Raw genomic sequence first — 26488 nt, 5'->3', positions numbered from 1 at the left:
TTAAGGGAACACAATTTGATGTTTACAGATAAACACAAACCCACAACAATGGCAGCTAGGGAAGTTACACATAGAACACTGAGGAAAGTTCCCCTAGCAACACACAAATTTAATTCTGTATACAATAGTGAATTACAGCATGCAAAAGCCAGAGTAGCTTTTAATGAACTCTTTATAAACAGAAGGACCTCTGCTGCAGGTTATCCTTACAAAATATACAGCACTCCTACTGCATTTATTTTAATAAGAAACATATTTTCTGCACATTTTTTTAACATTCTAAGTGATGTGTCATACAAATCTGTCCCTTCTTATTGTTGTCTGATTGCGTCATGTTTATGTTTCCCTGACTTCTTTCTACTTCTTTCATTATCCTTTATTTCTCCTGTCTTCCATAGAATCTACTGCTGAGCACAGAATAACAAACATTTAACAAATATTTATTGGCCATCTTTTATGTGCACTCTTGGAGGTAGGTTCTGTGAGAGAAAGCACATTTCTCCCTACTAAGAAACTGGTGAAACAGCTGAACTATTTTTAGCAAAGGGAAATTATTTTGTTGGAGTTGTTTTTCTTCTCCTTTTGTTCATCATCTGGCTTTCTGTAATCCCCGTCCTCTATGCTGGAATAGTCCTGCCTCTATTTTATCAATATTAACTACATCTTACAATGACTCAAAGTTCAGAATGGATAGAAAGTCTTTATCGACTGTATTTCTAGGGTTTCACAGACGATTGTTCCTGATTTTTTACAGCATAAATTCATTCGTATTGGAAATTAGGAGCAGCCCTCTCTTCCTGTGATTCCTCTGTAAAATTCCCATTACATCTGCTTGTGGGATGGGAATGGTTTCTCTCTAAATAGCGCTATGGTGGGAGAATGATGTGTACTGTCTAATGATGTGCTGGAGCTGGTTTGTAACGGCTTGTGAGAACGAATTATTAGCATCTCTTTCCAACTCTGTATTCACTGATGTCACATTCATAGCTTGAAATTGGTCACAGTGAGAATACCTGTTGTTAGGTTGTTGTTAGGTGCCGTCGAATTGGTTCAATTCACTGCAACCTTAGGGATCATAGAACAAAACACTGCCCAGTCCTGTCCCATCCTCACAATCGTCATGCTCAAGCCCATTGTTGCAGCCACTGTGTCAATCCATCTCATTGAGGGTCCTCCTCTTTACCCTCTACTTTACCAAGCAGGATGTCCTTCTCCAGCGACTGGTCCCTCCTGATAACACGTCCAAAGTACGTGAGACAAAGTCTCACCATCCTGACTTCTAAGGAGCACTCTGACTGTACTTCCTTCAAGATAGACTTGTTCTTTTTTTTGTCAGTCCACAGTATAGTCAATAATCTTTGCCAGAAGAATAGACCAAGAGGCAATTGAGAATATTTATACCGTAGAAATTGGCAAACAGTACTTATCAGTTATTGGTTGTTTTTATTTTTTTTCTTGTTTGAAGAGACAGCTGTTAAACACTTAGCAGCCCATCACTGTTACATGAAAAATCTTTGATTCTGTAGGACTCCCTCTATTGCGCTATAATAAATGCTTCCCAGACTGCAGCCACTCTTGTTGTCACTGGACTGTCCTTTCTAGTCTATTTTAGTGTAGGCAATAAGCTTTGTAACCCATAAAACCAAACACAAAGAGAAGGGACAAGACATGGGCCTTGGCTTGCAGTTGTTAATTTACTGCCAAGAGTTTGTGAAAATCTATTAAACAAAGTTGAACTGAATGGAATCTGATTGTAATGTGCGCTTGCCCAGGCTATCATACCAACGTGGTAAATACTCCTTCCTTCAGTACTCCTTAGAAGAAACCAGGATATACACATTTCTTTAAAAAAATACGTTTCGCCATCAATAAAGCATTGTAAATTTTCGTCAATTAAAATGGCATTAAAAGTAACTGAAAATACTAATAGGGTTGCCAGTGAGAAATACTAGTTACTTTCAACTTTACCTGAAAAGAAATAGGTTTCATGGAAAGTAACTTATGCAAATGAAAATGTCTCAGCTAGAAGTTATCTAACCAAAAAGGATATTCATTGTTCCGGGCATGGAGGGTGGGGGCTGTTGTTCTGGTTTGTTGTTGTTGTTCTGTATTTTGAACAAAGAACTTATTTTACTTACAAATATGTGTGTGTGTGTGTGTGTGTGTGTGTACACCCCAAAAATTGAAAGAAACACTAGAATGAAAAAACATCATTGAGGTATACTTCCTTCTCCATCTACATGATCTTCAATCTTACCTTGTTTGGGCTTCAGTGTTTTGTTTTGTTTTGTTTTGATGAAATTATTGGATTAGCTCAGTGACTCTGAGAAGGACACACTCCCAGGGCGCGGAATGGGGGTGGGTGGCTGTATATTAAAAACACCTGGAAAGCTTTAGATTTGATTTAGAGATTTTGAAAAACTTCTGCCCATCCTGATGCTAAGCATCCTTATCTTACTGACTCACTGTTCCTTATGGCAGTCTTATTTCTGAGGTGGAATGAGGGTGGTGAACAGAATGAGTGCTTCTGGCTTTAGATGACCTGCTGTATCTATTCTAGCTCAAACATTCTATCATAAATGCTTTTAGAAGAAAATTAACTTCTATTCATAGACTGCTATTCCCTTAGAAGACTTTACAAATCAATTTAGAAAGCAGACAGCTATGCTATCCTTGAAACTAAATCACTATGCAGGTGGAATCAGATAGCAAAGGGGAGTACAATCTTTTATTTAGAAATGTATCAAAAGTTGAGATTTCTTTCTTACTGATAAACAATTCCATCAATAAATTTAAAACCTACATATTATCCCGCAAATGCACATTTAGCTTCCTATTTACATTTTTAAAGTATCACTAAAGCATAGGTTTTGTTATTAGAATCATTGTCACTGAGAAACTGCATTAACTTACTCCCTTGCTGCTGGGTTCCCAGTGTTGCCATAACTAAATATTAAGAGAGTCTATGTTGTAATATTATGTTACTTCTTCCTTGATGTTTACAAAATAAAATATAAGCAAACATTAATGAGAAAAGATGACCATAATGAAGAATGCCAAAAAGCTGACTTTTCAGAAGTTTTCTTAGGATTTAATTGCTTTTACTTTCTGGCATAGCTGACTGCATATACGTACACACAGATAAAGCGGTGTGCCAGCAAAAATTTAACAACTGGCTCTCCAGGGGAAAAAATGCTCTGCTTTGTAGAGTCTGCCACTTTCCCTGTTGTAAATACTCCCTCCACGACTGATTCAAAGTTACTGACATGAGGTGAGTGAGTTTGTACTCAAGAAAAGATGGACACAATTGATTCTTGTGAGCAAGTAGAGTTGGCTCCAGCACATGGCTGTCTTATAGTCTCTACTGTTTGGTCATACTAAATATACAGATGTTACATACAAATATATTGTACATAAATATGTCATGCAATATATGATGATAGGTGCCATCGAGTCTGTTCCGACTCATAGTGACCCTGTGTACAACAGAACAAAACACTGCCCAGTCCTGCACTATCCTCACAATCATTTGAGCCCATTGTTGCAGCCAGCATGTCCATCCATCTCATTGAGGGTCTTCCTCTTTTTCTCTGACCCTCTACTTTACCAAGCATGATGTCCTTCTCTAGGGACTGGTCCCTCCTGACAACTTGTCCAAAGTATGTGAGATGAAATCTCACCAGCTTCTCTTCTAAGAAGCAAGACAGATTTGTTCATTCTTCGGGCAGTCCATGGTATATTCAGTATTCCTCACCAACACCATAATTCAAAGGCACCAATTCTTCGGTCTTCCTTATTAATTGTCCAGCTATTGCATGCATATGAGGTAATTGAAAGTAACATCTTTCAAGTCCTCAAAGGACATCTTTGCTTTTTAACACTTTAAAGAGGTCTTTTGCAGCAGATTTGGCCAGTGTAATGTGTTGTTTAATTTCTTGACTGTTGCTTCTATGGGTGTTGATTGTGGATTCAAGTAAAATGAAGTCCTTGACAACTTCAATCTTTTCTCCATTTATCATGATGTTACTTACTGGTCCAGCTGTGAGGATTTTTGTTTTCTTTATGTTGAGGTGCAATCCATACTAAAAGTTGTAGTCTTTGATCTTCTTCAGTAAGTGCTTCAAGTTCTCTTCACTTTCAGCAAGCAAAATTGTGTCATCTGCATATCTCAGGTTGCTAGTAAGTCTTCCTGGCAACCTGTTGCCACGTTCTTCTTCATATAGTCTGGCTTCTCAAATTATTTGCTCAACATACAGATTGAATAAGTATGATGCACACCTTTCCTGACTTTAAACCACTCAGTATCCCCTTGTTCTGTTCAAACTATGGCATCTTAGTTTATGTACAAGTTCCTCATGAACACAATTAAGTGTTATGGAATTCCCATTGTTCAAAATGTTATCCATAATTTGTTAGGATACACGCAGTCGAAAGCCTTTGCATAGTCAATAAAACACCGGTAAATATCTTTCTAGTAACATTGGTTCTTGACCAATTCTTTTTATACTTTCTTAAAATTAAACCATGAATAGTTTTCTTCTAAAATCATGTGGCGAAATATTGAATCCACAGTCATTTTAACTATAAACTTGGTTAAGTCAAACAACTAAAGGTTAGGATGCATGGGGTTGGAATGGTTGAAAAACAGTTTAGCCTTCACACATACAGCAAAGTCCAAGTGACATATTTTAGAATTAATCTTTAACACATTAAACTAAACAGATCTGCAAATAAAAGTAAGTATATATTTCCCCATATGCATGAATCAAATAACCATCTTAAGGTATCCAACCTTTATCTTAAGCATGAGTAAATGTCAATAACAACAATTCATATACCTGATGCATGGTTCATTTACCTTCATGGAGATTAATAGGGTAAATAAATACTTAGTGGCAGAAGAACATACTGGATTGCATAGTGTATTAAAGCTATGTTCTTGTCTTCAATTCTGTAATTGGCAGTGGCACCAAGAAACATGCCTGATTAGCAATATCCAAATCAATAAATATTTATCAAGCTATTATTATGTGCAAGGTACAGCACATAGTGTTTAAGCACTACATGGTACACACACAAAAAAACACATATAATCCTTCCTGTCAATGAATTTATAATCAGTAAAAGGTAATAAGAAAAGAGGCCCGCTGTTTAAAATGCAGGAACTAGCAGGACCCATAGGAAGAAGAGAGCCTATTCTACTGGGAAGACATGGTAAGTTTTTTGGGATGAGGTGATACTTGATAAACGAGTACTTTCGAATAGGCAGCACTACAAAGTTGAGGATCCAGTTAAGAAAAAAAACAGTAGTACAGCACCTTAGAAGGGATGTGGTATAAAAGGAGGCAAGGTTAAAACAACAACAACCTGGGGCGTATTATGGATAGTCATCACTGTCAGAAAGAACTTAACTTTGCTTACATTGGTAAGTGGTAAAAAGCTACTGGACAGCTCTGATGAGTCAAATTCTGGACCAGACCTATGACTTTGAAAGCTGAATTTAGGTAGAGACTAAAGTCAGGGAGCTCAGTTCAGGAAAACCCCAATCATAGTGGTGGTCAAGAAAAGGGAGAGGCAGAATTGGATGGAAGACAGCCAAAGAACAAGTAATATAAATGTGGACTAAAAAATCAATCTGGGTTTTCAGGCTTGGGGGTTGAGAAAAGAGAGTTGCCATTAACAGAAATGGGAAATCTACTTCTGGGATGGGGAATCTAAATTGAGCCGATGTGTTTTATTTTAAACAAATTGAATCTGGATTGGCAGACATCACATATCCCTTGGCCCAAAATCATAGTTTCTCTAAAACTAGGTTATATCCATCATTCAATAATTTAGTGGAATGGATTTCTTTTCCAGCCCATCCAAAAATAATTAATCGCTATGTGAATTAGTCTTTAGCTTTATTCACCTTAAATTTATTTCTTGCAACTTAAAAGGATTTACTTAGTCAAGACTTTGGCCAACCTAGTCATAGCATGCATGAATTATAAACTTCAATAACCTTATACACTATTCAAGAAGATTATAAAAACCTATAATTAAGGCCAAAATACAAAAACAAACACAAAAAAAGTGACTGCAACTTTTTTAATGACATGCTTGAGCGTTTTCTAAAAAGCCCATTTGAGGATCATCTGACTTTTTTGTGGAACATGACCTTGCTTAACTTATTTAAGTCCCAGATGTTTATCAGCCTTTTAAAATTAGAGAAAACTGATAAAAAGTTTTTTTTTGTTGTTTGTTTGTTTTCTGCTTGGTAGAAAAGATAACCACATAGGTAGGTTTGGTTGGCCAGTAGGACATTGACAAGCTTTGGATCTAATTTAATTATCTTATTTCTGTTTTCTTTTTTCTGTACTCTTTAAATCTCATTAGTCATATCTTCACTGACCCACCATTGTCATTCTGCAGTTTCCCTCATTAATAAATGAAACGAAACTTCTATATGTACCCGTTCACTTTTTGTATAAGAATTATGGTTTTAATGATTAACGAATTAAGACACAAACCTTCTTCCTTTCCCAAATAATTAAATCTTGCTTCATATGGCAGATCACTCTTTACATCTGGTTAGTGATTCATTGATCTTACTTGTACCATCCCCAGACCCATTACGACTTCCCTTAGTTGTAGGGTTTGCACAAAATGAATTACAGGAACGAGAAAATTTTTGTACAAGTATAAAAGTATCGAAAAGAGAATTTTGTGGCTATTATATCATTAAAGATTAGCTACTGCAGAAACGAGAATGAGAGAGAAAATAAGCAAAAGATGGGGAAAGACAACAAGCAGAAGTTTTGGCTGGAGGAATTCCTAACCTCTTGGCTGCTAGTCAAAAGGTCAGCAGTTCGAATCCACCAGCTGCTCCTTGGAAACCCTACAGGACAGTTCTTATTTATCCTATAGGGCTGCTATGAGTAACACTTATTTAGTGGGCATGAGGGTCTATGGATCTGCATTTTGACAAAGAATGATTACCCTTTAACCAGGCTTCATTACTATCTAAAAATAAATTCTGAAAGAACTTTTATGCTAGGTCATTATTATGGATTGAATTGTGTCCCCTCAAAATATGTGCTGTAAATCCTAACCCCATGCTTGTGGTTATAATCCCATTTGGGAATGGGTTTTCTTTGTTATGTTAATGAGTATGTATTACTGTACAGTGTGTCTGACTCAATCTCTTCTGAGATATAAAAAGAGCAGATTAGGCATTGAGAAGCAAGCAGAGATGGGGAAGATAGATGCCATACCACATGAAGATCACCAAGGAACCAAGGATCAAGGACCTTCCCATAGAGCCAGTAGAGAAAGAAAGCCTTCCCCTAGGGCTGGCACCCTGAACCTGGACTTCTAACCTCCTAAACTGTGAGAAAATAAATTTATGTTTGTTAAAGTCATCCACTTGTGGTATTTCTGCTATAGCAGCACTAGATAACTAAGTCATAATCATCGTAATCAGAATGAGTGCCACGCTAAAGATCAAAGGGAATAAAACAAAAATCATTATCAGGAAACAGTCATGTGATATTTGTGCATGTATCTGTAAGCAATGTCACTGGCTTTCTTCTCAAAGACCAAGAAAAATACTCAAGTACTGGTTTATTGTGTATTCACTGAGAGTGAGTACCTGAAGGAGAGGGCTGTCCTTTTACTACACCATTTTTTGTCTTTTCTTCCGAATTCATTACTTCCTTGTAGATAAGTTCTGTAAAATAGAGTTATCAGTGTTATAAAAAGCAAGTTTGTCCTTATTCCGCAAGGAAATTTGTTAGTTAATGACAAAAATAACGTTTTAATGGAGTTGAGTAAATTAAAAATCAATTGTTACTCCTTTTCCCCTCTTCATTTCCTTGCAATTAGCATAGAACCTGGTATAAAGCAGGTGCTCAATAAAGTAGCTAAATAAATAATTGCATGAAAGAGTGAAAAATACACATTGTAATTGTGCTCTGAATTATTTTTGGGAGTTCTGGTGCATTCTTTATCTCTTAAGGATTTTTAATGGCTCAGTTTTTGAAGATGCATTTTTCTTTTATACTCACTCCCCAAAAGATGCAAATATTCCCATGACATCAAACTATTACCTAGCCTGACAGTTTTCCATCTCTTACTTCATCTTCTTTCCAGACTCTTCCCAGTCTTGGATTTGTAAATCTAAACTTGCTCAAACTCCAACATACTAAAAAATGCATTTTATTTATTCTGAAATTGACATGCCTTTTTGGCTTTCTTGTGGCTAGAGTTAAACTTGGGTGTCTTCAGTTCTTTTTACTTTACTACCTTTAGATAAATAATCATTCAGCCTTACATTCCTGCTTTGCAATTGCTCACGATTTACATAATTATCCTTTGCAGTATTTCTTTCTCCATTTTCTCACACTTTAGTCCACATCTTCTTCAAGTGATGGTATCTCATACCACTTACCTACTCATGAATCCCTAAGAATGCTCTCCTGTCCCTATTTAGATAAAATCAAGATTTTTCCATCTATCATTCAGCATATTTTAGTTGAACCACTATTTATAAGGGCTTATTTTTTCACATTCTCCAACATGACCCCTTGGCTCATGGAATTGCTTTATCTTTATAACACTTTTTGCTTATTGCTACCCTTTGTTTTCTTCTTATCCCCCCGCCCCCATTTAATATTTTCTTCAAATTTTTCTTCTATCAATTTACGTTTATTAATCCCTTCAAGGTAGCTCAGAAGTTCCTTCTCCTTAGATCTCACCTTTCTGCTCCCCCTCATTTTGGCCTGATAATTTGTTATGATCTATATTTGTTTCTCTTATATTTATTTTATGCTATAGTTGTTACATCATTTTATAATTATTTATAAGTTTGACTTGTCTGTCTGCTTTTTTGACCTTCATTATAGTTCTGAACATACAGTATGTGTTTGGAAAACTTTCATCAAAAACGCAAATGAATTAATGTATTTATTCATTCTTTGCTTACTTTAAAGAGAAAATAAGCCACTTAGATACATGTTTTCTATTTAAATACTCAAGTCCTATAAATCCAATAAAAGAGTGCATGTATTAAGCATCTTTTATTTTCTAATGTCTAAAACCATCTCAGATACAATTGTAATTTTATATGATAAATTTCTGTGCAAACATGGGAAGTTTAACTCTGAAATTTTGAATTATCTTGAAGCTTGCCCTTGGCTATGACAAATATTTTGACGAGCTGTACTATTTTAAAGGGTTTAATAATTAATTCCTTCTGCTCTTGATCAAATGCAATATTGTTATTAGTAGGAAAAGACAGATGAAGTTTTAGGAGCTTTGAAATTTGTCTAAGATAATAGCAATTAGAAAATCATCTGTTAGTAAATGGGCTTAAAGGAAAAACCTTGAGGATTCTTTCTTCATTTTAATAAAGTAAAAAGTATACTTTAATTTAAGCAGTAGAATCACCTTTCCATTCATCAATGGTGTGTTCTCTTTCATCCAACTGTTTGTCATATATCTGAGGCGGAGGCTGCAAAACAAAAACAATAAACATTGTGTAATAACTACAACTAAAGTCTTACATCTCATGAGAAGACCTTGCTGTTCATTGATTTTGGTGGTAATCAGAATCTTATATAAATTATGGGACAAATGCAGTGGTGAAGAATTTAAAATTTCCCCACAAAATTAGTGAAGAGTCATTTATATTCCAATATCTGCTGCTAATGAAATAAGGCAACAGAACCCAAATCCTGAGTGCTCACTTCCCGACACCTTCTGATTCAGAACTCATGCCTAATCAACTTACAGCTGATCTTTAAAAAGCAAACAAGATCCTTGATTAGAAGGATTCAGAGCTGCTACTTATTCCATTCACTTGCCCTATAATAGAACAGTACTTGAACTATCCCAGACTGATAAGAGTTTGTTCCAATTTTAGATGAGTCTTTAATATCTCTCAATAGGCCATGGTACTAATTCTCAATCTAGAGTAATATTTAGATCAGATCAACCTTTTCTTTTTCTTGAAGCATCATAAACATCTTTATTTATAGCTGTAAGCTATATATTTAAGTCCTCCCCCTCTCAGGAAGAAGAAGCTGCCAGTTGTTGTCTGCACACAGAGAGGCGCGTCATCTGGAAGCCCTTGAGTGGTCCCTTGGTTAGCCTCTCTCTGGGAGAATATAATGTAACAAGGCCCTTGGTCTGATTTATGGAGCCAACATCGCTGTTCATATGCAGAATTCAGAGATGGAAAAGGACATATTTGCACAAACCTAGGTGCCTTATAGGAAGGAGGATCTTAAATGGACACTCTCACCTCTTCTTCTGAAATTTGCAATTGAAGAAATCTATCATTGTGGACTAAGGTAACCCCAACTCAGGCCAAGTGACATGGAAAGAGAACTGAGCAAACCTGGACCCCTGTCCTACCCCGGCACCCCATGAGAACACAGGAACACTGACCATATAAAGGTGAAGGCATTGGGATGATCAGGCACTGCATTTGGGACCTGACTAAGGAATGACTTTCCATCCCAAACTATGAAGGGCTCCCAAATTATAGAAACATTATCATTTGCTGAGTGAATCAGTAAAACAGAGTTGTTTTTGAAAATTTGTGTAACTATCTAAGTAAGCTAATGCAAGTCCAAACTCTGGTTATGTAAAGATACTTTGCCAAGTGGCAGGTTTCCTGCTTTGTCTCTTTCTGAGCATGTGTAATGTTGTGGTTAGGTCCCCATCCAAGTGGACCTTGTCCAGGACCCCTGCAGGAAACAGTCTTCTCAACCTCTCAGAGTCCCCCCCACCCCATGCCCCCCAGAGCTCTGTGTGTTGTTGGCATTGCTTTCTTCTGCTAACAATAGACCCAGCTCAGGATCCTTCATGGCTGGCTTCTACATGCAGTGGATTTTTCCATTCAAGTTTCAAAATTGAACATGGCTCAGGAGTACAGTTTCTGCCAAAGTTTATAAATGCCATTTTCTCTTTGCAGCAAGGCTATTTTGAGGGAGGTTTTCCTTGGAGCTTCGGAATGCAGCTGTTGCTGATGTATAAAACACGGAGTCCACAGACTCTAACCACAAACAAACTACAAAGAGACAAAGCAAAATGTTGAATTCAAAATTTTTCCTTTTAATAAACCAAGAGGACTGCTTTTCATTTTAGTTATGGTTGAAGGGGCTCTGCAAATGGGCTATGTGTTCATTTTATTTTTTGAAGAGCAAATGCCACCTATAGCAGAAGGGTATATTCACATAAAAGTGTCTTCTACATGACAATATTAAACAATAACTGATCAATATTCCAAAGATTCCAATGACCAATAGTCCAAAGATAGCAACGTCATATTCAGACATACACACAGACACACACACACACACACGTGCCTGGGCAGCGATGGTCCACAATGTACTCTGCCTCCATCTGCTAAAGAGAATCTGGTGTTTTAATGCTTAGTTTCTCCCCTTCCTAAAGAGGAACAATTCTCTCTTGCCACGTAACCATCTAAATAAAGAAGACATGAGGAACAGGGGTAAAGAGAAATACCCAGAAACGTTTATTGAGAGAATATTTTAGGGGAGTTTAACAGATTAGAATAATGTGGGATGTGAGAAAATTAAGGGTGAGAAGAAGTTAAGCATAATATATGGAGAGATATTGAGGTTTGTGACTTGGATACCTTTGAATATTCTTCAAGAGGTTGAGAATTCCCTTTCTACTATTTTTGAAGATCTGGACTATACTTTCTTGACTGCAATTCTTAGAGAAATTGAATCATGGATTCATAAAGATTGTGTAAACAATAACTTAATATGAATTAGACATATTTTATATTGATGGTCTTGTATATATGTACAAATTGTTTCAAGTAAAATGAGATCAATATGTGGACAAATGTATTGTCTCTGTGAATAAATATTAAAATTTATTTATTTATTAAACTTATTCGTTTAATAAAGGTTTTGGGCACTTAATATGTGCTAGACTCATTAAAAACTGAGATTTCAAAACTGAATAATGTGGCTGTGGACCTCAAGGAGCTCATAATTTAGTGGGATAATACTGTTACAAAACATATAATTAGTATACAGTATGATAACTAATAAAAATATGTACGTGGCATATGGCAGCACAGTAAAGAAACCCTATCAAAGCCTGGCTTTGGCTTCCTGGAGTAGATGAAAGCTACACTGGTTCAGTGAGCAAAGGATGGCTAGGATGTAGTCAAGATAAAGGGAAAGGCAAAAAGATGACTCCAGACCAAGGGCACATCATGAGCAAAGCCACAGAGCCTAGAAAACACAATGGTCATGGTACTGGTGGTGGTGGTAGTGGAAGTGGTGGTGATGGTGGTAGTGGTGGTGGCGTGTGTGTATGTGTGTGATTGTGTGTGTTTCTCTGTATATGCCCACATGCAAAGGGAACTAGAAGCAGTTCTATGATGATAAAATATAGCATGTATGGTAAGAACTGTACCTAAAGAAGCAGATTAGTCAGGCAAAGGGAAGGAGAGACCAGTGAAGAATGTCGGAGAGTGGCATAGCCAAATCTGACTGGATTGAAGGAAGGTATGGCTGAAAGCAGAGAGAAGAATTAGAGGGCTATTGCAAAATCCAAGAAAAATATTAAAACGTTTGACCTGAGGTAGAAGAGATAAAGACAGATAAATGATGTAGATTCAAGAATAACTAATAAATAACATGGGTGTAGTTTGATTTTTGAGTGGACGTATGAGATACGAGCAAAGAATGACTCCCAGATTTCTATGCTGGGTAACTAGGCAGATGGTATGGAGGGTAAATTTGTGGTCACCTACATAGCAATGTTGTGACATGGCATATTAGAGATTTAAGGAAAGGTGCTAAGCCTTCTAAAAAAATAGAGACTGGAAAGGAGAATGAGATTGGCAGAGAAATGTGTCTAAGTGCTTTGTGGGCAGAAATTCCTATCTGAGGAATACTGTCGGCTGGAGATATATGATCTGAGAATATCAGCAAATGGTGTTTGCTGAAATCATGACAGTAGATGAGGTCACTCAGGGAGAGTATGTAGGCAGAAAGAGTAAAAGGCCGAACTGGACCCCTGTCAGACACCGAGGTGTAAAATTTGGACAGAGAAAGATGAATCCACTAAGAAGAAAAAAGGAACATTTAGAGAAATCCATGGAAAATGAGGATATTACAATGTTATGGAAGTCAAATGAGCAGACAGTTTCAAAAACAGGAAGTAATTGATAAAGTTTTTTGTAAATAAAACAAACGAATAGTTTGCCTTTGAAGGGACCAGAAAGGTGTGACACAAAGCATGCCTTTGAACCCTACAAAAAGATAAGAAATCTTCAACATCAATGTGGATACTGTATATGATTAAGCAAAAAAGGACCTGCAGAAGAGGTTGTGTAATATCAAAAAAGATAGACAGTTATAATGCTGTCATACCTGCTCTCCCATCTATATTTGGGGACTTGCTATATGAAGAACACTGTTCTCTACCTAATTAAAGGGGATCACTTTTTTCCTGAGAAGTCACCATACGTTAGGCTTTTTATATATACCCTAATAATGCTCAGTCAGAAAACTAAGATTCAAAGGAATTTATTCTTGTTGTTAGATGTCGTCCAGTCAGTTCTGACTCACAGCGATCATACATACAACAGAACGAAACACTGCCTGGTCCTGCACCATCCTCACAATCATTGTTATGTTTGAGCCCATTGTTGCAGCCACTGTGTCAGTCCATCTCATTGAGGGTCTTCCTCTTTTTCACTAACCCTCTACTTTACCAAGCATGATGTCCCTCTCCAGGGACTGGTCTCTGCGGATAACATGTCCAAAGTACGGAGATAAAATCTCACCATTCTCAGTCCTAAGGAGTATTTTGGCTGTACTTCTTCCAAGACAAATTTGTTCTTTCTTCTTGCAGTCCATGGTATACTCAATACTCTTTGCCAACACCATAATTCAAAGGCATCAATTCTTCTTCTGTCTTCCTTATTCATCGTCCAGCTTTCGCATGCATATGAGGAGATGGAAAACACCATGGCTTGGCTCAGGTGCTCCTTAGTCATCAAGGTGACATCTTTGCTTTTTAACACTTTAAAGAGGTCTTTTGCAGCAGACTTGCCCAATGGAATATGTCATCTGATTTCTTGACTGCTGCTTCCATTGGCATTGACTGTGGATCAACAATATACATACATACACACACATATATATGTGTGTGTATGTATCTTGAAGTCACACAGCTAATTAATGACAGCGATTGGGTGAAAATCCAATTTAAAGAGTAATCCAGAGTAAATTGTGTTATATTTAAATCCAAAATAAGAGGTAAAAAAAAAACTTTAAAATGAACATAATTGTCAAACAAGAAATAGAAATGCAAGCCAATAGGGTGCCTATATGTTCCAGTTTGTCTAAAACATTCCCAGCTTTTGCTTGTTGTCTTTGTGGTTATTAGTTGCCCTCATCCCCTTCACTCTCATAAGTGTTGTGGTTTGAAGGATAAACTTGCGGGCACCCTACAGAGCAATGTTGCAACATGACATGTTAGAGCTTTAAGGTATTTGTAATTGGAGGATGGTGAAAACAACTGAATTGCAGCATTTTTTACCACTGGAGTCTCAACAATTGCAGCTGCTCCCTTTGCTTCTCTGTCTACAATAACATGCCAGCATTTCCTTACATCTTCTCTGTTTTTAGGAATGTAGAACTCAGCTATAAAATATGGCTCTTGACAGACAGTACATAGAAGAGTACAATTCTGCATAATAATCTGAAATTGAGGAATGTGGATTTTATTGATGTTCTATGGATTTCTTGCTGCCGGGCATGATTTCTTACTGAAGAAATTTCTTTAACCAGTATATATTCAAATCCCTAATTGATTCACCCAAGGTAAAAGTTATTGCCTCTTGTTACTTCATTTTATATTATATATTTAAATAATGCTTCTCTGTTGAGTAAATTTATAAATTGTTTCTTTCCTCAATCTGCAAGATAATCCTTATTTCAACAGCATCATAGAATGTTAGTGATGGAAGAGAGTTCAGAGATTATCTAGTCCCACACTTCTTCAATTTACAAATGAGAATGGAGAAACTCAGAGAACACAAGTGATTTGTCCACGATCCAGAGAGTTAATTAGTGGCAGAGTTAGGAATAAAATGCATGGTCTCTTACAGGAAAAGATAGAAAGATGAATTCTTAAGGGTTAAAGAAGTGTTAAATTGAAAATTCAACACATGCAAAAGAGTTCCATTAATGACAAATTTGAGCCTGCCACACTGATTTCTGTTCCAATTTTCTATCAGTCTATACATGTAGCTGGCTCCGGCAACTATCATACAGACAGGCAATTAACACTTATTTTCCTGCCTGTTTTTTGTCAAAATGTCTTGGACAACATAAGGGCCTCTGTACATATGTACCTCAAAAGGGATGAGAAACAGATAGGAGAAATCTAGGTTGTACAGTTATTCCTTTTACCCATCTTTGAGCCCTGAATTAACACTTTTTTTCTCTATCGGTCATGTTCTGTATCATCTGACTATCATCAAGTTGGTGTTCGTCTTCTGCTTCTTTTGTCCTCATTAAGCATACAGTATGGTTTTGTTCCATCTTTCTGTTTCGTGTTGCCTTCTTGAAGATGCTAGTGAAAGCTTTAAATAGCATTGTCTTTCAGTCTGTGGATTCTCTATTAATTCAGCAGCCGAATCAAAGTAAATGGTATTATATCCAATTGAAATACGCTTTGTGTTTTCTTATTAACCTTAGCAATCTGATAATTTCCCAAAGATGCATGGTTTACTGTGAGGCTTACCCTGAAAGGGTAAATTTTAGTACAAAATTAAACCAGAAAATCCATTTAACAAAATATGCAAAATTTTTTATTTCATATTTCCTTGAATCTATAGATATTGATTTTCCAAATGGATTTAAAAATTTGGATGAATAAAACTTCTTAAAATTTTAACCTCTTAGTGGAAAAAATAACATTCGATAGAATAATTCTTATGTATCACTGGATGGTACAAATGGTAAATGCACTCAGCTGCTAACTGAAAGGTTGGAGAGACCACACAGAGGGGCCTCAGAAGAAAGTCCTCGTGATCTACTTCCAAAAAACCAGTCCTTGAAAACCCTATGAAGTATAGTTCTACTGTGGTACATATGAAGTTGCCATGAGTCAGAATCAACTCAATGGGAACTGTCGTTTGTTTATTTTTTTAAATTATGTAGCACTAAATGATACATACTTTTTACTTTTTGGCTCATGGCACAGGTTAATATTTTCTAGTTTTTCTTCTAAAATGTTATATTCCTTGTAGGACCAAGAACAGGTTTTTTTTGTTTTTCACTATATGCTTGATGAATCGTCTTAACAAACTGCCAAATTAATGAAATTGCAATAGCAATATGAACAATTATTAAAAGAAATGACTAAATATAATGATTATCTAAAGTTTCTGTATAATGTGGCCATACTATGCAGCAAGTACAGTAATGCTCTTGTTTCCAATTAGCAAAAATTTCATTGCCTTCTAAAAGTAGACAGAGAAATTGGTAATACACTATCAGTTGATTTTTAGAAAATTGTTTAGACAAGTTTTAGGAACTATATCCGTGCTCTTGAATAGAACAGAGAGACTAATTCTGCAGATGGAATAAATGCCTTTTAAAAGTCTGATGAGTCAAAAGTACTTCATTATGGGGAAAAAAAGGTTAATAAAATCAGTCTCTGGAAACTAATCTGATTAATTCTCCTTTCCTAAGTTGTCTTATGGTGAATTCCCAGAAGCAGTGCTTGCAAAGGGTATTCTTGTGCAAGAAAGCATTTGAAGAAGTGCACTCAGGGGCATCCCGTAAGAGAGGGGAGGGAGGCAGGTAGGGAAGTATGAGGGACACGACAGAGTCAGCAACCTTAACAAGAGCTGTTTCAGTGCAGAAGTCGGACTGGGATCTGTTAGAAAGTAAGTGTGACGTAAGAAACGAAGACCATGAAATTGGATAACTCTTTTGAGAAGTTTTGTTTGGAGGGGGTGGAAAGAATTAACAAGCTTTGACAAATTGCATATGAAGAGGGCTGAGGAAGAATATAGAATGACTTCTAGTGATTTGGATACAATCATCTGCTGAAAAGAAGTGCCATGAATTGAAAGATGTAAGGTGGGAGGAGGAGAAGGAGGTTCACTATCCGACATGATAACGTTGAGATGCCACCTTAAATTTTGGTGATGTTGAATATGTTAGATTTACAGATTTGGAAATCAGTAAGCTATATGGGATAATGCATAGGTGCAAGAAGTTATTTATGATAATTAAAATTAAGGCTATGGTCAAAGATAAGATTCCCCGGGAGAGATAACATTAAGGCTATAAGGCGAGAACTCTTGAGACGCACAATTCTGAAAAAAGAGAATACAACTCAGGTGCAGCAACGCAGACTGGAGGAGAATAGTGTCACCACAGAAATCAAGGTGGGAAAGTGTGAAGTGGATGATGACATCAAGCTTCTCTGGTTTAGGCATCTAGGAGGCCACTGATGATCTTAGAGAAAGGAGTTTCAAGGTTTGAAGAGTAAACTAGAGGTGTCGATATGGGTAAACAAAGACTAATGTTTTACAGAAACCTGGCTATAAGGGTAGGAGGTGTAGTAAAAATGTTGGGTATGTTTATTTTTTTTTAAATCAAAGAGGCTAGAGCATGCTCACTTATATAAGGTAATCATTACCGGTGGAAATTGAAAAATCGGAAGCCTGAAGGGAAGGAAGAGAGCCACACTCAGGAAAGAAAGACCATAAACAAGAGTATTGTAACCTAGGTCGTCCTGGGCTTTGTGTAACTGACTGTATCACGGCGTTATCATTTTCTTCCTCCTCATCGTCATCATCCTAGTTCCACTCAGACAAAATTCATTTTCATACCGTATCTCCTTTAGCCATTATAACAACTCTCCTTTTATAGGTATACAGTTGTAGCACAAAAAGATTAAATAACCTACCAGTAAGAAGCAGAGTCGACTGTTAAGCCCAAATCTATCTGAATAAAAAAATCCCTGTTCTTTGTATTTTTGTCCCCCAACTATGTCTTATAATATAGTTCCTTCTAATTTAATCTGTTGAAGTAAATATATTTAAATTTTTTCTTAGGCAAACAAAGCAACAGAAAACAGAAAGAAAAAAATCCAGTGTTATCTCCAACTATAGGGACCCTAGGAATGCTATTAATTAATGTTATAGATACAAATTTCTATATCCGCGCGTAGAGGGCCCAGGGTGTGCACTGTATTGTGATGCTGCCACCTTGTGGCTAGAAAAAAAAAAAGAACCAATAAATAAAAGGTAATTCAGTGCATGCGTATGTGAGTTCATCATTTTCATCCAATTGCTCTAACCCAGGGGCTCTCGATTATGGCTGCCCATTAGAAACATCTGGGAATTTTAAAAATACTGTTTCCTAGAACCCACCTGGAGCTACTGATTAATTGTTTTGAGATGTGGCCTGTCAGGATATTTAAAAACCTTCCAAGTCATTTTAATGTGCAGCCAAGATCAAGAATACAGCTTCCTCAATAATCAAAACAAGTTTTTGACATTTTCCTAAATATGTGTCATTTACATAGATGCAAGAAAAAAATATTCTTGACAAATTGATATTCTCTCAATCTTCAATCATATCTATTCCTTGGTAGCATAAAATGATTTCTAAACAAAAACATCATGTACCATAATTTAAAGAATAGGATGGAGAGTTTTGTGAATTATGATCAAAGTGGGCATGACATTTATAGCTCAGAATCATGTGTAGTCTGTAGACTAAAGTTAGGGGGGAGACTCTTGGAAACTCCAGAGAAAGTCGCAGGCTTCCTGAAAGGAACAACAGTTAGACTCAGAGAACTCTTCACTCTAATACAATTAGGATGAGTGACCTTGGGTAAGTCATGTAGTTTCATTTACCTTCAAATCGTCAGCTGTAAAATGAGGAAGCTGGATTAGTTGTGCTTAAGACAGTTTCCAACTTCAAAACATTAAGACTTTGATTTAAAAAACAGTAGATTCTGTATGAAACTGACAGAGAATAGATACATGTGAGTCTTAATTATCTAGAAAGAGATTCATATATTGCTTTATACAAGAGGAAATTAATTCCAAATGCATAACACATATCAAGCCAGGTAATTCAATGCATCTCTTGAGAACTTGCAATGTGCAAAAGCAGTGTACTGTAATGTGTTATATACAGAAACCACTAATGGTGTTGGGAGACATCATAGCACTAAGTGACCAGAGGAAACTTTGAAAGTTAGTAATGCAAATTTTAATTATAATGTGAACTAAGTGTAATTAGAAAGCTTAATTAAATAAAGCTCCAGTGGTTTGATAAGGAAGTTATATTCAGTTTTCCCTATTTTTCACGCTATTACTATAGTTTTCTCAGACGTTAAGTCACAAGTTTATTAGCATTCTACCATCAAAAAACTTCATCATGCCTTGGAAATGGAAATGATTTTTACTGTTTCTTGGAAATTAAATTTTTCTATGGTTCTTTAAGAAAAATGCTCAGTAACTGCACCACTACTCACCCAGTGTCCAAGTAATAAATCTTTCTTTTTTTTAATTCATTCAACACACTCTTATTAACCAACAACTGTATGCTAGTCAGCCTTGAATCCTATCTTCCTTAAACCATCAAATCTAATTATTTACAATTCATGTGGATTGTTGGAGCCCTGGTGGCGCAGTGGTTAAGAGCTCAGCTGCTAACCCAAAGGTCGGCAGTTCGAATCCACCAGCCACTCCTTGGAAACCATATGGGGCAGCTCTACTCTGTCCTATAGGGTCACAATGAGTCGGAATCGACTCGACAGCAATGAGGGGTGGATTGTTAGCCTCTAAATACCCCTTGAATCATCTGCCCATCTCTAACCTCATATCATAGCTCAGCCCACTATCACTTCTAACCTGCTTACTGCAGACTGATTACTCTGCCTTGCATCTTTTAATCTCTACTCCAGTCCCACATTCCAAAAAGAGTGGGCTTTGAAAGTTCAGATCTGATAGGTATCCCCTTCTGCTAATCTTTCACCCTAAGGATAGAGTTCATGCTTCTGTAACCATGTGTTCAGAAACTCCTTCCTTACTTGGTCCCTGCTTACCACCCCAAAATCATTTCTCACCCTTCTCCATTAAGTCACTTGCAGTTTTCCCAACCCTCTTTTGGCTCTGAGATTTTTGCACATACCCTACTTCCTGCCTTCATTCTTCTTTCTCTATATCTTTCTTCACTTGGGTAACTCCTGCTTAGCCTTCATGCTTCTATTTAGATATTAGTTCCTCAAGGGAACTTTCTCTAACCCACATTACTGAGTTGAGCTCAATTCAAATAACATTTATTGAGCATGCATCATGTAGTAGCTACTACCCTCTCTGTTCTCTGCACTGAGTAGGTAAAGCTGAATTCTTGCTCCCAAGGAACTTTTAAAGCAGTGGAGTTGAAGGAGATAGGGGGGAATAAAAAAAAGGATAATTGCAGCATAGTGTGTGATATAATAACGGCATGCAGAAGGCTCTAAAGAAAAAGAGTTAACTTAAAATTCAGAGAAGTAGCAGCTTTTGTTGCAAGGCCTTCCACAGGCAAAAATGCACATTAGCCTAAATGATACATTACGGGACAAAAATAAACCATAGAGGAACTAGAAAAAAGTTCCAGGTGAAAAAGTACGCACATCAAAAAGGTTCCATTTGCATATCTGGGCTGTCCTCACAAACCAGAAAGAAAATGAGTAGGGGAAAAAGGATCCTCAGCACTCCTCTACAATAGCGTGTATCAGTAACGATTCATCCTTGAGAAAACCGCATCCTTTCCCATTAACATACATACAATGATGCAGCTCCATAGTGAATACAGAAATACAGTTACAGATTAAAATATAGTTACAGAAATATATTTAAAGGATTAAAAACTTCATTGAGGAAAATGGATTCACATTACTGCTTTTATAAAAATAATACTGTATTTTAACTGAAAATTTAATTTTGTTTTCAATTCCAAAAATACTCTTTAGTTAAACTTATGTATTTGTTTACTATGATTTTTTTTCTTTCCTTCTAGCATATTCTCTGAAAAAAACTGGAATATGACATAAAGATTCTGGATTAATGAAATCTTACAATCAAGTATAGAGAGTTCTGCAAATGCAGTAATAACTACCCCATCTGTATATGCCATGAATTCAAAACTTTGGCACATCATATAAGAAAGCATTTGTATGTTGCTTTTATACATGAGGTGTTTATCAGAAAAAAAGTAGCAAATATTATTGTAACTTCCTAGCTAAATAAATTATTAAAAGAACTCCTTTATGAAGAAAAATAGAGTTTTTAAATGGCATTATGATATAATGAAATGGGCAGTGGCTTAGAGCCTGGGTTTTTAGCTGCAGGATTGGATAAACGTCATTTAAAATTCTGTAAAATGATACGTGAAGGTGGTGGAAGGGGTTCTTTTGGCTGGGGTAATGGAAGATTGGAACTTGGATGTGCTGGGAAGCTTAAGTAAAGCAATCAATATGAAAGTGATCCATATATATCATTAATTCAACTAATATTTCTGAAAACCTACTGCTTTTGGAACAGTATACAACTGTATGCTAGGAACACATAGCTGCATAGTAATGTAAAATGAATGAGACAAAACCCTTATCCTCAAGTTGCTCCTAGAGCAAAGATTTCTAAGGTATGTGGTGGAGAGGGGGTGTGCTCAGCGGTGGTGGTTAGGAACAGAATCACCTGAGGGTTAGGGCTTATTTCCAACTAACAATTTGCCCACAAGAATCTGACATATCCACACACCACATCAAGAGCTACTGCCGCAAAGAACCATGGTTAGGACTGATGTGTGCTCCTCAGGTATGTTGAGGAGGAAAAAATGGGTTGAGAAACACACATTTTGTGTTTACAAACAGAGAACTATGTACTAATAGAAGGCATTACCATTGTCCCTGCTTATCCATTTAAGAAGTATGTTTCATATGCAGGATTTTCTTAAAATAGGATATGGCTTTTCATTCAGTAATGAAATACTGTGAGTGCTAATTAAAGAAAGAAAACAATTTAAACTTAGCTTTTTTGTTAATGTGATAGAAATAAAGGATATTTTCATTTCTCTTATGTCATATAGATTAAAACTGTCAGAGATAAATGATTTCATTTGCATCCATCAGTAAAAATACCCTCTTTAATAACAATATCAAATGTTTTCAAAGTTTATTGAGGATTTTCACGTATTTTGTTTTACCTCTTAAAACATTGTTAATAGGACACTTTTGTTGATAAAGAAAGTTAGTTCTATATTACCACCAAAACATCTCTGAGTCTGTCAAACCTTTCTTCATCCCACTGCCAATCCTGAAGTCTATGTTATCACCATCTCTTGCCTCAACCATTTTAACAGTTTCCTAACTGGTCTTTCTGCTAACAGTCATCATCCTGCCAATTAGAAAGAACGATCTGCCTAAACTACAAATCTCATTGTTACTCCCTGTTTAAAAACCATTGCCTTCAACAAAGGTACCTCCCTGGAATGGCTTAAAGGTGCTTCCTGACCTGGCTGGTGCCTGTTTACTTCTTCATCTGCATTCTCCCCACTCCCTTCCTTGGTCTCAGTTCCTCAGGTGTGTCCAGCTGTCTCTACTCTCCTGGCCTTTGAACAAGCTGTTTGCTTTGCCCAGAAGACCCCACTCTTTCTCCTCCCTTTCATTTGTCTCATTCCTGCCCATCCTTTTGATCCCAGCTGAGATTTCTCCTCCTCCTGAAAGCCTCCCTTGTCCACTGAGGGATGGGTAATAGATCATTCCTTTGTGCTTCTGTAGCACTGTGTTGCCCTTATCATAGAATTTACCAGAATGGTTGTAATTTCTTGTTTACTTATCTATCAACACTATTACACTATAAGCTACTAAATGGCAGGAATTAGGCTTTTTAAATTATTATAATTAATGAATTCTCAGTGGTCCGTGTATAACTGAAGTTAAATAAAAATTTAGGGAATGAATGAAGTGGACCTGTCCAAGGTAGCAAGAGGCTTTGGGTCCAGATCTTCTCTTTGTTAACCCTCAGTGGTTTGCACTGTGCTCTGCTGTCTCCCCATGTCACTATCTTGGTCTCCACACTCAGTAACTCTTTTGGTCCTCTCCATTCCTGAGAACCTCTTGGTTTTGTGAAGCTAGATTCTATGCCACAACATGTTAAATCAACTCAGTGCAAGTCAAGGTTTTGCTTTTATTTTTGTTTTGCTTGTAGCTAAACCTCCTATTCATGTGAAGCTACTCATTACTTAAGAACTTCTCTGAGTGTGTGAGAATTCTGGCACAGAATAAACTTCTATTTGTGATTACAGAGGAATCATGAAATGTAATGCAATGGAGCAGGAAAAGTCAGCAAGACTGCTTCAGCAAAAAAGTGGAGACATGTTAACCATTGTCATAGGGCAATATGTGTACTAACTGTTTAATGAGAAACTATTTGTTCTGTAAATCTTCATCTAAAGTACAAAAAAAAAAAAAAGAATTATCTATGTGATATCAACTTGACAACAGTAACTAAAAAGGTTTGATGGGAAGCCTAGGGGACAGTGAGTTGAAGATAATGGTGATGGAATAATTTGGAAAAATAGTGAGAACAGCAGCACAACTGGAAGAATGTATCGATGTCACTGAATTGTACATGTAGAAATTTTTGAAATGGTGTAACTTTGGCTATGCATATTTTCACCAAAAAAAAAAAAAAGTCCTCCAAGGTCAAGAAGGGAGAGTGTTGACATGTCGTGGGGTTGTTAACCAATGTTGTAAAACAATATGTGTACTGACTGTTTAATGAGAAACTATTTATTCTCTAAACCTTCATCTAAAGTACAATAAAAAAATGAAAAAATAAAAAATAAATTGCAATGAAAAACAAACAAAAAGGGGAGATATGTTGCTGTACTATCAAAACAGCACATATGTCATGAAACAAAGTCACCAGAAGTGATTTCTGTTGAACTTAGTCCAAAATAACACACATCTTAGACAAGAAGTTTTCAGAAAAAAGTCATGAGGCATAGCTATTTTATCCATCATTTCTTCAGAGGAGCACGACAATTATTTCAGTTTCCAAAAGGCACATAAAGATGGAAATCAGACTCTCTCTGAAGTTAGAAGCTGTGGGGAGTTTCTTTTGGTTATCAATTAAAATTATTTTTCATAAACAATAAATCCCATTCTCTTTCACAGGATATTGTGGGCTAATATTTCAAAAATGACCCTGTGAGTCTCACATTAAACTTAGCAAGTTATGGAGGCAGTTTTTATCATTCTTACAGCCATCTTGACATTAGAAAGGGACATAATAATTTTATTGCAGCGCATACTCCATGAAAGACCATAAACTTTTAATAGACTTATAAAAAGGGAGTATAACCTTTTCAATATTCTGTCTCATCGTTGATGAATCCGTTCTACCTTCTCCTCACGTATAACAGATGCCCTAGGGCCTACGCAATGGTTCTACACTTTGGAAGAAAACATTCAGATGCAACTTTTCCCTCGAAATCTGAAGGTTACTATGATTTAGCACTTAAGAATATATCGTGCCTACCCTTTTTCTGATTTCACAGCTCCTCAAACTTCCAGTCTCGAAACTTTTGGTCTTAGTATAATTCTGATGGGAGTCCCTGGTGGTGCAAACAGTTAAGCACTCAAATACTAGCTAGAAGGTTGGCAGCTCGAACCTACCCGTAGGCACCTCAGAAGATGGGCTTGGTGATCTGTTCATTAATTAATTTTTATATTGATAGCATATTGAAATGATAATTTTTGAATATGTTAGGTTAAATAAAAATATTTTTTAAATTAATTTCACCTATTTATTTTTTCTTTTTCTTTTAAAATTACTTATGTGTAAAGTACCACTCAGGATCCCTGGGTGGTGAAAACGGTTAAGGGCTCAACTATTAGCCAAAAGGTTAAGTTCGAAGCTCCTCAAGCTTCCAGCCTCTAGACTTTTGGTCTTAGTATAGTTCTCATCGGAGTCCCTGGTGCTGTAAATGGTTAAGCACTCAATTACTAGCCAGAAGGTTGGCAGTTCGAATCCACCCAGAGGCATGTTGGAAGACAGGCCTAGTGATCTACTTCCAAAAGATCATAGCCTTGAAAACCCTATGGAGCAGTTCTGCTCTGCACACATGGGGTCACCGTAAGTCGGAATCGACTCGATGGCAACCAACAACAACCACAGTTCTGATGACATGTTGACTTCATCTACGGTTTTCACTTCAGGCTAAACAAAATCAGTGTAAGCATCCCATGGTGTTTAATAACATTTTCACACGATAGTGTAAAACACACATTCGTTCTCAGTGTCATTAAGGTTTTGCTTTCTAATTATTTTTCCCTCTCTCCTGGAATGTGAAACTTCTCAAGTTACCTCCTAACCTTGAGATCATAATTAACTCTAAGCATGACTTCTGAAACGAGATGCTTGATTAATTTAATCCTATGATGGCCTCCCTGCATGGTGAAGACATTAGGTCTTTTTGTTTTTGTTGTTGTTGTTGCCCCCTACACACACAACACTTCTTTTCTTCTAAACAACATACAACATAACCCTCTTCTTAGCAAACAGAGGTGCAAACAAAGATGTTTGGAGACAAACATAGCAGAGAAACACGGGTATCACAAAGGAAGTAAGTCCTTACTTAGCAGAAAAAAAATGAAGCAAACTATATGGAAAGTTGGACTTGTCTCATGAAACTTGTGTTATTTATTACAGAACAAGGTGACCATAAAGCTATAAACCAACCTGCCAGCTAAGCCCTTGAAAGCCTCACATCTCCAGAAAAGAGCAAGCTACTTCGAAAGTAGACACTGGCTATTAACTCTGATTTCTTGAAGAAACGCCTAGAACCATAGGAAACCATTTTTTTCAATAAATTTAAAAAAATCACAATAATAAAAATTAAGATCATAGTGCTTCAGTTTATGAAGTCACTGCCCCTACACCTCTTTCCTGAAAAAAGTAGGGAAAGGAGTCTTTTCATGAAAACAAAAAATTACCCCATGGGAATATGCTAAAATTTTCTGAGAAGTGCATTAAAATTCTCTGTTATGTCCATATTTAATAGTCAACTATAACAGTAAATTACCAGTATTTTCTAGCGCCTTTGCCCAAAACATTACTAGACTGGTGATTCATAAAATTTTAAGAATTGATTTTGGAAGTAGAAGACCTCCAAAAATCTGAGAAAATTTAGGGACTATATTCCTAGCGAAATGTGTATACATAATTGTTTGCATATTATTTCAGTGTGTTTTTTGCAAGCTCTCAGAAGCCCATCCAAGAGCCCCTGGGGTAATTGAATCTCAAGACACAGAAAGCTCAGTGCTAGACTGGGAGCTCCTAAGGCAGAGAAAAGGAGCCCTAGCGGTGTGGTGGTTAAGCGTTTGACTGCTAATGCAAAGGTTGGAGGTTTGAACCCATCAG

The 26488-nt window shown here is 36.6% G+C and overlaps 1 protein-coding gene across 6 annotated transcripts in view; it reads right to left on the bottom strand.

Annotated features, from left to right (window-relative positions):
• MAPK10 (mitogen-activated protein kinase 10) overlaps positions 1 to 26488 on the bottom strand; it is a 363104-nt gene that overhangs the window by 5874 nt on the left and 330742 nt on the right. For all 6 annotated transcript variants that reach the window (XM_004390406.3, XM_004390408.3, XM_004390409.2 and 3 more), the window contains 2 exons: positions 9430 to 9493; positions 7634 to 7711 (listed from right to left, as the gene is read on the bottom strand). In XM_004390406.3, coding sequence (XP_004390463.1) covers positions 7634 to 7711; positions 9430 to 9493 — 142 coding nt within the window. The remainder of the gene's footprint in view (positions 1 to 7633; positions 7712 to 9429; positions 9494 to 26488) is intronic.

This window comes from Trichechus manatus, unplaced genomic scaffold (genome assembly GCF_000243295.1).
Source record: "Trichechus manatus latirostris isolate Lorelei unplaced genomic scaffold, TriManLat1.0 scaffold00296, whole genome shotgun sequence".
Taxonomy (NCBI): Eukaryota; Metazoa; Chordata; class Mammalia; order Sirenia; family Trichechidae; genus Trichechus; species Trichechus manatus.
The sequence above is the reverse complement of the archived record's forward strand: the minus strand, read 5'-3'. Positions and strand labels throughout refer to the sequence as shown.